This window comes from Carettochelys insculpta, chromosome 7, assembly GCF_033958435.1.
Source record: "Carettochelys insculpta isolate YL-2023 chromosome 7, ASM3395843v1, whole genome shotgun sequence".
Lineage (NCBI taxonomy): Eukaryota > Metazoa > Chordata > Testudines > Carettochelyidae > Carettochelys > Carettochelys insculpta.
In genome coordinates, this window is record NC_134143.1 from 71206516 (window position 1) to 71219701 (window position 13186).

The 13186-nt window shown below is 41.6% G+C and overlaps 1 protein-coding gene across 3 annotated transcripts in view; it reads right to left on the reverse strand.

Annotated features, from left to right (window-relative positions):
- Positions 1 to 12309, reverse strand: part of NEURL1 (neuralized E3 ubiquitin protein ligase 1) — a 143025-nt gene extending 130716 nt beyond the window's left edge. The window contains exon 1 of one of the 3 annotated variants that reach the window (XM_074999900.1): positions 12162 to 12309. Coding sequence is in view for 1 of the 3 variants with exons in the window: in XM_074999899.1 (XP_074856000.1) it covers positions 12103 to 12136 (34 nt within the window). In the remaining 2 variants the exon portion in view is untranslated. Of the gene's footprint in view, positions 1 to 7879; positions 7940 to 12102 lie in introns of those variants that run through there. The other 2 variants (XM_074999899.1, XM_074999901.1) reach the window with 2 other exon arrangements.
- Between the last annotated feature and the right edge of the window lie 877 nt (positions 12310 to 13186).

The window sequence follows — 13186 nt, forward strand, 5'->3', positions numbered from 1 at the left end:
CTAATGTCAAAAGGCACCTATTTTGAATGCATTCTTGAGCATAGTCAATAGTTGTGACCAAGGACTCCACCCACAGTGAAACATGGAGCAGCATTTTTAAAATTACCTGGAGATATGCATATTGCTTAGAACAGGAAGGGACCTTCAGAGGTCATTGAGTGCAGTCCACTGTCCTCACACCAGGACCTTTCAATATCCCAGACAGATATTTTTTTTTTAATCTATTTGCCCTGATCTCTAAATGGCCTCCTCAAGGATTGAGCTCACAACCCAGGGTTTAGTAGGGTAGTGCTCAAACCACTGAGCTATCCCTCCCCCAACTAGGAGCTAACTTTGCAGATGGGCTTATACTGCCCCCTGCACTGTTGGCTCAGCTGGGTCAATACCTCAGCTTAGGGTTCTATGCCCTTTGAGCCACAGGAGTATCAGGCTGAGTGCTGCAGAAGGGCAGACATTCCACTCCCAACTGTGTTACTTCAGAAACACATCAATCCATTCACCGATTCATCTGAAAAGCAACAATCCCCCTGGTACTGGAGTGTCCCAGGGGCACAGCGATGACAGAAACACAGAATCTCTAGACTCACTAGCTGTGCACCTGTTCACAATCTCTGCTGCCCAACTTTCTGCCCTCACCCCACCAGACCTACCCAGAGCAACTTCTTGGGCACTGGTGAGGCTGACCAGCAAGATCACAAAGGGACAGCTCACCAAAGCACAAGCAAGTGATAATCCTTACCATAGTGCCCTAAAGGACAGGATTTCCAGGCTTGGGTTATATTCCATCTACCAAACCTCAGCCTCCACACTCCATTGATCCACATATGACAAAAGTACTTTACTATCAAGTTTTCTGTGCCTCTGATCATTTTCTGTATTTTTCTCTGAGCCCTGCCCCTTTCACTGGGCGATCACATGTACACCATAAACTAATGAAAATGAATAAAGAATTCCTCCTCCTCAAGCTCTGTCAATTATAGGACTCTTAAGCTGCGTCTACACGTGCACGCTACTTCGAAGTAGCGGCACCAACTTCGAAATAGCGCCCGTCGCGTCTACACGCGTCGGGCGCTATTTCGAAGTTAACTTCGACGTTAGGTGGCGAGACGTCGAAGTCGCTAACCTCATGAGGAGATAGGAATAGCGCCCTACTTCGACGTTCAACGTCAAAGTAGGGACCGTGTAGACGATCCACGTCCCGCAACATCGAAATTACTGGGTCCTCCATGGCGGCCATCAGCTGGGGGGTTGAGAGATGCTCTCTCTCCAGCCCCTGCGGGGCTCTATGGTCACCGTGGGCAGCAGCCCTTAGTCCAGGGCTTCTGGCTGCTTCTGCGGCAGCTGGGGATCCATGCTGCAGGCACAGGGTCTGCAACCAGTTGTCAGCTCTGTGTATCTTGTGTTGTTTAGTGCAACTGTGTCTGGGAGGGGCCCTTTAAGGGAGCGGCTTGCTGTTGAGTCCGCCCTATGACCCTGTCTGCAGCTGTGCCTGGCATCCCTATTTCGATGTGTGCTACTTTGACGTGTAGACGTTCCCTCGCTGCGCCTATTTCGATGTTGGGCTGAGCAACGTCGAAGTTGAACATCGACGTTGCCGGCCCTGGAGGACGTGTAGACGTTATTCATCAAAATAGACTATTTCGATGTCGCAACATCGAAATAAGCTATTTCGATGTTGGCTGCATGTGTAGACGTAGCCTTAGAGGACAGTGCCCCTTTAAGAGGCACAGGATCAAGGGAGGAAGAGTCAGTGAGGCAGAAGCACAGAGTAAGACTGTCTCAGACAGGAAGAGCAGCAGAGGAGAAGGCTCTGGCACCGGAAGGCTCTGAGTCAGCTTCATGAAGGGAGTGTGATTTGAAAAGGAAACTGATATGGATTGGCAGAAGAGGCTAGGAGAAGAATGACAAGTAGAGAACAGCACTAAAGCAGACCATCCATGACTTGAAGCACTTTTGCAGAGGATTCTAGCCTCTGTGGGCCTCTGCTTTGATCACAAACATTTGGCTCACATGGCTTGTGTCCAGCAGGCACCCTATGCATGTAACACTGCATAGGTCAGGGATGCTCTAAGAGACAAAGGATCTTTCTCTGTGATACTGCATGCTGCTGGGCAACCAGTAATCCAAGATTGTTCTCTAGGCCAGCAAGCATATATGGACTTCCTTTAACAACACACCCTCCATATGGAAAAGGATAAAACTACCTGAATGGATGAAAAGAGTATGTTATATGGGTTTGTAAAATATCTTATAGGCTAGAGCAGGCGTGTCCAACCCGCGGCCTGCGGGCTGCATGCGGCCCTGGACAGCTAGTAATGCGGCCCCACAAGATCATAAACTTTTAACATTATTATGTGATTTATATACATTAACTATATTATATATTTTATATGCGGCCCAAGACAATTCCTCTTCACTCAATGTGGCCCAGGCAAGCCAAAAGGTTGGACACCCATGGGCTAGAGCATGTGCCATTCACTATTTTATGTCTAGACCAGTGGTTCTCAACCAGGTCTACGAGTACCCCTGGGGGTACGCAGAGCTGTTCCAGAGGGTACATTACCTCCGAGTTTCTCAACCTTTTTATGAATAAAAAAATTGGACTTATTTTATGTTCATTTAATTTTTTATTTATCCTTATTACACAATCCTAAGTATGATGGCAAGTTTATTGCCTATAGGCAATTTCTTCCAATCAACCAACTACAATTAAGTTGTTTAAACAAAGGTGTTCAAATGGTAGAAAAATGTCTGAAAATTGTAGGTGCTTACAATGTTTTTTTTATAAAAGGGGATACTTTATATTATAAACGTTGACATTTTGCTATTTTACACACCTTTATCGCAGCCTTTCAATTGTCTCTACTTCAGGCTGTGCTATCTACTGCACTGTCTCAGCCACATGGCAGTTTTTCCATGCCTCTAAACATCCGGTTACCACATGCAGTATTCAGAGGAAAAGCAAGTAGTCCTGTGCCACTTTAAAGACTAACCAATTTATTAGGTAGTGAGCTTTCATAGATAGTACCCACTTCTTCAGATTCAGAGGTAAAATTTGGTTGCTTGAGAATTAGCTATGCCCCAGAAAAGTACTACAGTTACCACCTGACAGTACTATGCAAGGAAGCAGGAAAGAAAAAAAATGGAGAAAGATTCTATTATCAGAGACAGTAGCACTGATCTCTAACTATGTATAGAAGATGCTAGCAAAAAAACTGCTGTGAGATGATAGGCTGAACAACCCGGGAAGAATGGTCATCAGGATTCACCACAAGAGAACTCTTCAGATACCTTGTAGACTGATGATAATAAGGTGGGCACAGAAAACCTCAGAAAAGAAGAATGCCTATCTGAAAGCAAAGAACAGAACTGGAATATAGGTCATTTTTATTCTTACCATTTAGGTATAAAGAGATTTCCTCTACAGCACCTAGCTATGCCACAGAGACAACCTACTCCCCAAAATGGGTGTAAATGTCAAAAGTAAATTTGAATGTTCTTGAAACACCTATCTATAGTGGCACTAAGAACTTAATGCCATGAGATTTTTCAGCCATGATGGCAACTCTACCACTACCACCCCTGCAGTACCTAAATTTAAAAAGTCAAAGGATTCTAGCATGAACTGAAATAATCTCTGGTAGCTCCATCGTCAGTAAATGTTAACATGGCACTGGCACTCTGCCTAGGATCTTCTGCACCAGTTAATCCAGCCCTGATCTGGACTAATTTTTAAAAGAATACAATATTTAAAGCAATGCAGTGGTCCTACTGAATGCATGAAGGTTTTGGCAAACAGCCCACCTTTCATTGTTTCTCAGTAAGCAAGAATTAGAAGATGTGGAAAATAAACTATCTACCTTGGCAAGGCTGACCTTGCTGTCAATCACTCCATCAATTCTGGAAGTAAAATCAGTTTTCCTGTAGTCTGGGGAAGATTAGAGTCCATAAATCAACTAATTAACGTAACTTATATCTGCAGGTCAATCTCATGTACAGGCTCCAGTGTCATCAGGAACTCAAGCTTCATTCTAACAAGACAGCTTTAAAGCTATGGTGGGTCTCTTTTTTGTCTAGGGTGTTAGCAAGTTAAATTAGTTTAAGAAGTTGGTAAGCATTATACCTGAGGTGGCTATACAGTGTGTCATCAACAGTGCACTTGGGATAAACTACTGATAATAACTATCTTCTTTATAAAGATATCTATAATGGATGGTGAATAGCCCATGAAGAAAAGGAAAGAACTGTTTAACTCCACTGTTTTGCCAGCGGTGCTATGTGGAGTGGAAACCTAGTCAACAATGAAAGTGGAGGAATGAAAATTTGCTGTCACTCAGATAGCAATAGAAAGATAAAAGCGTAAGATATCATAGAATCATAGAATACTAGGACTGGAAAGAACCTTGAGAAGCCATCAAGTCCAGCCCCCTGCCCTCATGGCAGGACCAAATACTTCTAAACCATCCCTGATAGACATTTATCTAACCTGTTCTTAAATATCTCCAGAGATGGAGATTCCACAACCTCCCTGGGCAATTTATTCCAACGTTTGACCACCCCGACAGTTAAGAACTTCTTCCTAGCGTCCAGCCTAAACCTTCCTTCTGCAGTTTAAGCCCATTGCTTCTTGTTCTATCCTCAGAGGCCAAGAAGAACAAGTTTTCTCCCTCCTCCTTGTGACATCCTTTTAGATACCTGAAAACTGCTATCATGCCCCCCCTCAATCTTTTTTCCAAACTAAACAAGACCATTTCTTTCAACCATTCTTCATAGGTCATGTTCTCTTGACTTTTGATCATTCTTGTGGCTCTTTTCCAGACACTCTCCAATTTCTCCACATCTTTCTTGAAATGCGGTGCCCCGAACTGGACATAATACTCCAACTGAGGCCTAACCAGTGCAAAGTAGAGCACAAGAATGACTTCTCGTGTCTTGGTCACAATACACTTGTTAATGCATCCCAGAATCATACCTCCTCTATCAGCTCCTTGAGTATTCTAGGATGCATTTCGTCAGGCCCTGGCGACTTGCAGACATCTAACTTTTCTAAGTGATTTTTAATTTGTTCTTTTCTTTATTTTATCTTTTAAATCTACTCCTTTCCCACTAGAATTCACTATGTTAGGCATTCCTTCTTCAGACTTCTCGGTGAAGACCAAAACAAAGAAGTCATTAAGCATCTGTGCCATTTCCAAGTTTCCCATTACTGTTTCTCCCTCCTTCACTGAGCAAGAGGCCTACCCTGTCCTTGGTCTTCCTCTTGCTTTTAATGTATTTATAAAAAGTCTTCTTGTTTCCCTTTATGCTTGTAGCTAGTTTGAGCTCATTTTGTGCCTTTGCCTTTCTAATCTTGCTCCTGCATTCCTGTATTGTTTGCCTATATTCATCCCTTGTAATTTGTCCTACTTTCCATTTTTTATATGATTCCTTTTTTATTTTGAGTACATGCAAGGTCTCCTGGTTAATCCAAAGAGGTCTTTTGCCATATTTTCTATCTTTCCTATGCAGCGGAATAGCTTGCTTTTGGACCCTTAACAATGTCCCTTTGAAAAACTTCCAGCTCTTCTCAGTTGTTTTTCTCCTCAGTCTTGCCTCCCATGGGACCTTACCTACCAGCTCTCTGAGTTTACCAAAATCTGCCTTCCTGAAATCCATTGTCTCTATTTTGCTGTTCTCCCTTCTACCCTTCCTTAAAATTGTGAACTATATGATTTCACAATCACTTTCACCCAAGCTGCCTTCCACTTTCAAATTCTCAATCAGTTCCTCCCTATTTGTCAAAATCAAATCTAGGACAGCTTCTCCCCGGTAGCTTTTTCAACCTTCTGAAGTCAAAAGTTGTCTCCAATGCAGTCCAAGAACTTATTGGATAGTCTGTGCCCTGCTGTGATAGTTTCCCAACATATATCTGGATAGTTGAAGTCCCCCATCACCATCAAAACCTGAGCCCTGGATGATTTTGTTAGTTGTTTAAAAAAAGCCCCATCCACCTCTTCTACCTAATCATTCCAAACAAGGAGATCAGTGGGCATACAGAGCTGACCCATGCAGTTCAGACAATGTATGAAGCAAAGCAGAGATGGGTAGGTCATGTAGTCTGCAGGCAAGACAATAGGTGGACAACTCACATTAGTGACTGGATTCCTAAAGATGACAGCTGACAGCTGGGCACTCTGAAAATGTGCTGGGCTGATCCCATGGCATCAATGCCACTGCTTTAATAGTGACTGTTGCACTACACTCCCCAGTTCCTACATGGAACAGCAGAGTATGCACCACCTTGCACCCCGAATTTACACTTGTCCGAAGTGGTACAAAATGCAACCACTTCAGAATGCCAGGGCTTTGCACCCATTTTGTACAGGTATAAATGACCACCCAAAGGAACAGAACAAACGAGAAATTGACCCAGAGGCTTTGCAGAGCATATGCACTTTGCTGGGTATCCATTCACTATACTACCAAGTCCTCTCCACCTTGACATGTAGCAACCCTGGAGCACTGGTGCAGAAGGGATCCCTATACAAACTCTATACATCCTTCTTTACCTTCATTCTCCCAAGTAGTGTAAACACTATAGCTCCACTACACTTCAGGCTTTACATGTCTGTGGGAGAGGCAAAACTGACCAACACACAGTGTGAGAGCATGCATACACCTCCCTCCTCGCCCCCAACAGATGTTCTTTGCTTTAGTAAGGTACAAAGTACTTTCCTGGAAGAAGTTTACCATGTAAACAATATAAACTGAGTAGCTCTTTTGGACTTTGTTGTCTTCCGAGCCAACAATCGAAAGCTATAGCTATCTGTTCCCAGTAACCGTTTCCACTACCCCAATTACAATGATGCTGACTGCAGCTTGTGAAATGGCACTTCTTTGCTGCTGGTAAGAAATATTCTGCAACATGATTATGGGAAATGCTCACAAGAACACATGGGTAATTAAAAATATAATTAAACCCCTGGAATGAGAGCATTATTGGTCATCATCACGTACATTGTGAGAGATTAGCTACGCAAAAGCATGCACACACAACTCCATGCACCTGAATTAATCCACTGTGCATACCCTGGGTGGCATAAGAGAGCTCTACATGTTAATCTGTAATCTCTCTCTCTCTCTCTATATATATATACAAATTGACTGTACCTCCAAGCATAGTGAAGTACAGTAAAGGAAACCTTTTTCAGGCATCTCTATTCAGACAGACAAACCAATATCAAAACTAATCGGCCAAATCCTTTAGCTTTTCTTAGGCAAAACTCCAGGGACTTGGACCTATTGATTTAGGTCTTCAAAAAATGAGCTATAGTAGCATCCTGAATTGTCAAAAATATGAAACAACCATTTTTACTTCTTTCCAGAAAAGAGCATTAAAAAGAAATACAGCAGGCAATATAGAGTGAACCACCAATGTATGTATGTATATGCAATATGTATATACTGCGGCTATGTTTCATTTAAGATTAAATGGCAAGCGCTGTTTGATATAAATATTTTGTACAATTTTTCATGTACATATTTTATGTGTATAGATGCTCACTTTATCAAAATAGGGGCATCCCAGCCTCCAATAAACAAGCCAAATCTCTGTTGGGATTAACATTTCCTTTTTAGAAGGACCTTTTTAAACAAAAACATTTATGACTATCTTCTTTTTAAAAAGTCTCGGGGGGAGGCTGTGTTAATCTGTAGCTTCAAAAAAAAATCAAGATGTCCTGTAGCACTTTAAAGACTACCAAATTAATTTATTAGGTAATGAGGTTTCATGGGTGAGTCTAACCCACAAAAGCTCATTAACTAATAAATAAATGTTAGTCTGAAAAGTGCTACCAGACTGCTCACCTTTTTAAAAATGTATGGCCCCAGCTACGCTCACCTTCAACTTCCTGTTTGTAGCTTTTACTCTCTTTGGGTTAGATATAGGATCCACAGTTATGCTGAATACTGATATGGATTTTGGGGGAGGGAGAGAAAAACAGAACAGGATAAATTATAATACAAATAGTGCACAGTGATATGTGGTCAGAGACAAAGCAATGATGCTTAGCTACTGCATGACATATATCTACATGGGGCAAGGCAGTGATAAACCTTGTCTTTGATGTACACAAACCATTATAAGACATTTTCATTTAAAAGTCAACAGGCTTGTCATTCACACATTAAATCCATCACATGATTTGCTGGTTGGGAAGTCTTTATTCAGGCATCTGACACAAGAAACTCCACCCATTTCAACACCATCCTCTCTAGTTTAAAGCACCTGACCTCCAAGCCCCTGTGGTGGGACTGGACTTCACTGCAAGCTGACACATGACTACATTGAGAACCCATCAGCCCCTCTTCTAGGGCAATCTGCATGCACGGCTACCCTTCCATACTCATGCACGGCTACCCTTCCATACTCATGCACGGCTACCCTTCCATACTCTTGTTGAAGAAAGTGGAAACAAGGAGTGCGCTTGACCTTCACACAATGCCCATTTCAATGAACTCTCCACTACCCCACCAGAAAGGACTCCAAACATAAGCTTACCTGTAGCTTTTAAAATAATTTAAGCCGATACAATATTTACAAATACGATTAGTAGGGAGGAGCAATTATCTTGTGATTAAAGATAGGGAGGCTGGGAGGTAAGGTTTGTGGGTTCTGTTCCCAAACACATCTTCCAACTAACTGCCTTTTACCTACCCATTCCTCAGTGTCTTCGCCCATGAAATGGGAGAACAACATATTCACTCTACTCAGGATCACAGTGAGGGCTTAATTCATTGTTTATAAAGGGCCTTTAGATTACTGAATGAAAGATGCTATGGTAATATCCAGAGTATTTTTTTAGTTCCAATGACACAGGGTATAGAAGTATTAGATGGGTAGCCGAGTTAGTCTGTACCTTCAAAAAACAACAAGAAGATACCTGTTAGTATATAAGGTGCCGCAGGACTTCTTGTTGTTTTAGAGGGTATACAGGTTTCCCTTTCTGTTGTAAGCCCCCATCCAGCATGTGTGTAGCCAAAACATTCCATAGCAAATGACCCACCATTTTGCTGTTTTTACCACATAAAGGGCTGTCTAAATTATGAATGGTATATGAAGACTCTCCTCTCTAAGTCACTCATTCAAATACAGCCAGAGCAGTAACAACCCATGTGAATTACTCATTGCTACTTATCAAGTATCAGAGGGGTAGCCATGTTAGTCTGGATCTGCAAAAGCAACGAGGGGTCCTGTGGCACCAAAGACCCACTTCATCAGATGCAGGGGTCTTTTCCCATGAAAGCTTATGCTCATACATTTCTGTTAGTCTATAAGGTGCCACAGGACCCCTTGTCATTGCTACTTGGCACCTGTTAGATGACTTCTGGGACATGAGTTTGTGGTTTCAGCCTGGTTTCTAGTGCATGTGTTCACATCACAACAAATAAGCCCCACCATCACTAGCTTCAATGGATATCCTTGGCGATAACTTCAGCACAGACACCAAGAATGTAATGGATTCTTGTCCTATCTATCCATGACAGCTGGCTTTCAATGAGACTTAGGCTGTGCCTATCTGCAGCTGGAAGCTGTGATTTCTAGCCTGAGGAGAAATACACATTCTAACTCTGATTGGCCTAATGCTTGAAAATAGAAGGTAGCACCATTAACAAGAGTGGCTAGCAGCTCCACATACGATCCTATCTGAGATCCAAGGTATGTGCCTGGGGCAGCTAGCCGTTCCCACTCCCATGGCTACATTTCCATTTCCAGCCTGCTAGCCCAATCAGAGCTAGAATGGGTTTCAGCTGGAAATTATACCCCACCAGCTCCAGCGTAGACATACACTTAAATTATGTCTACTCTACAGTCAGGATAGCCAACTGGAGCACATGCAGGTATTTCTGAGCTACTTTGCTTAAGACAGCAGTGTGGACATTGTGGCACGGGAAGAGCATGAGCTGACTCCTGAGTATGCTCCCAGGTAGGGCTGTACCCAGGAAGGTAGCCTGATGTGGCTACATGGCTGTTTTTAGTACTCTTTGTCAATCAAAGCTAGCTCAGATACACCTACACACACTGCAGTAGCACCTCAGGACTGCAACATAGCCGAATCTCCTAAGTCACTCGGACAATTTCAAACAATTTTACCTGCATCCTCCTGCTCAGGGTCAAGGAATACTTCCCAATGTCCATAAGGCAGGTGCTTGCAGTGTTTCTACTACTGCTGCACCTGTTCTTTTCATAAACAAAAGATTCCAGTCCCTCAGGTTGTCATTGCATCTCCTTTCACTATTATTCCTTTATTCATTTTAATGATCATTAAGTAAATGTTTTAGTTACTTTTGAAATTAGCAATGCAGTCAGTAGAAATATGAAACTTTGATAACCACAGGCAGAGAAAAAACACGAGTAGTTAATGACAAAGTTCCAAAAAAACTGTTTTCCTACATGTGGGGTTTTGTAATATCCTTTATTGACAGCACTTTTATAATAATTTCTGGTCTCAGCTATCAGTTGATCAGAGAGTTTGCAATTTTTACTCTGTAAAGAGACAAAATTGAGGGAATTAATTACCCATGTCTCCTAATTTAGTTTCATCTTGCTACAAAAGTAAAACTTGAAGAACTGTGTTCACTGGTGCAATGGCACTGAAAAGTGGAAGTTGTGTGATCAGCACAATGGTTGTAGCAAGTGAGAAACATTTACAGCAGGAGAACCCAATACCTAGGTACAATCATGCAAATAATGTTTATGTTCAGGGTTCTCCAGTTCACTTAGAAAACAAGAGATTAGAGAAAAAACTGAAGTGAAAAAAAAGCCAGCACTGATGACAAAGCAACTGTCCAGGGACTTCTCTCTTTTGATTTCTGATGACATAACTATGGTGTTATTTTGAAAACAGTTTACGGATTGTAGGGATAGCAAAGAAATAACACAAAATGGTCTGGTGAAACATGAAAATTCAGAAGGTAACTCATGCACAAATGATAATACTATACCTATAGAGACATTCTCCTTATACATAAAATTAAGAAATCCATACACATTTGTTAAATATATTTACATGTTAATTATATTGCTGTTTAATAATGGTGAGAAAATAAGAAAAATCAGGATTGGAACAAATACTTACAAGTAATATATTCATAATCCTTCTCAGCTCAAGAAGTATTTACATTTTCTATATATATGGGAATATGTGTTCGTAAATATGTTTTATAGAACATTTTTCAGTCATATTTATTATTGTAATATAGATTTATATCAAAATAGTCATTCAGGTAGACTCCAGCCTCAGTCCAATATCAAGAAGGTGAAGAAAATATTTCAAAACAATGAGCATGTTCAGTATTGAGTTCAGTATTTCTCACAATCAGATTTTGGTGAGTGAGATCTCTCTCTCTCTCTCTCTCTCTCACACACACACACACAGAGTATATCCATATTGACAGTCCTAAAGTTTGCTTTAGTGCAGTACGATGCAATATTCTCTAATCCCCCACCACAGTATTATTTTATCCAGCAGACACCTACAGGACACTCTACTTAATGGATTTAGCTTTGTCTAAAATCAGTCATTTCAAACCAGCATCTCTGTTTTCAACCATATGAAATTTAAAAATGAAATAGACCAGAATCGCACCATCTGTGATTAAAATAAAACCCACTGATGAAGATGAACATTTTGATTTTGAAACCCTGCTATGTTCTCTCAAATTAATACCTGCACTGATGCTTATTTGCCATTTTTCGTGGTGGAGGTTGTTAGGCTATATACACATACTTTCTTTTTGTCCATGTTATCTGTCAGCACAATAGTCAACATTAAATAGACAAATATTTATCTCTCATTCAAAGCAATAAAACAGGACGACATATGGAATTAGATAAGATAAACACACACCCTACCCAAGGCTTCTGCTTTAAATAAGATCAGCTCTTAAACAATATTTTTTAACACAACCGGGGAAAAAAATTAGCAGAGAAGCAGTCCTCAGTGTCGCACCTAGCTTACCTTTCCAAGCCATATTCTCTCTGCAGCAAAAGGGTCAAACAGAGGGCTAAGAATTTACATATATTGTTTGCTGTATAAACACCAGAGGTGATTAGCACCTTACCGTATAGAGTGTTCCTTGTTATCTGTCCCCCCATAGTACTGTGCAAGGTGACTGGGTACCTTGTAGTCCCTTTCTCAAGGAGCAGCAATGGAGAAGTCCGCAAATTCAGTCATAATCAGCATGCACGGGCACACAGACGTACACACAGATTGGCTTACAGCCTCCCTATAAGTGCATACATAACACCCGTACACCACAGAATGCTGCTCACCCTTTCAAGCAGCCTCCACCCACTCTCAGATCCTCCCTGCCTCAGCACAAGCAGTGGGATCTGTCATGTTTATTTACATAAGGAGGAGGAGACTTAGAGTCTTCCTGAAATAGCCAGGGAGCTCAAAGCATTTTCTATAGATACAATATCCCTCTCCACCCCCCTACCCCACTGTAATCCGAAGAAACACAATTACAATTAAAACCACACATGGGTTGGGGGGGAGTGTTTTTCATTTTTGAACACTCCAGCCATGGATCTTGTTTCAGATAAATCTTTTAGGAAGAATGCAGAATGCTACAGTAGGTTTCCACTGATGGAGGTGGCTGCTTGCCTAGATATAAACCCAGCGGTACCCTGCTTCTAAGTAACCTCCAGAACAAAGCACTAGACTTTGCCAACTTAATTGCAAATATCAAAACAAATTTATTTATAAATCAAAATAATACAGCCATAACAAACTCTCTTTTCCTCTCCGTCTGCGCATTTTACTCTTCCAGCACATAGCCCAACTATAGATTGGTATGACACGCAAGAAATACAGTTATTACCACACGTCACGACACAAGACTGTTGGAATGGCCTCTCCTGGTTAATTATTAGTTATTTAATAGCAAGGCAGAAGTGCTTGAAATGCCAGAACCGTTCACCACAGACTGTAACTGTAAAATCATTACCCCCCGTAAATTCTTTTGTGAGAGGATTGCATGTGCTGCTCAGATACAATGCTTCGTGCTCTCCAGCCCATTACCTGCACTGATTGACTATGGCAAGCATTATTAAAAGCCTGGGACCCAGAGACAGGTTATAGAGGTGTTTAGAGACTGGGTTGGGGAGTGTTCATCTATTCCTGATTATGCCTTTGCCCCTCAC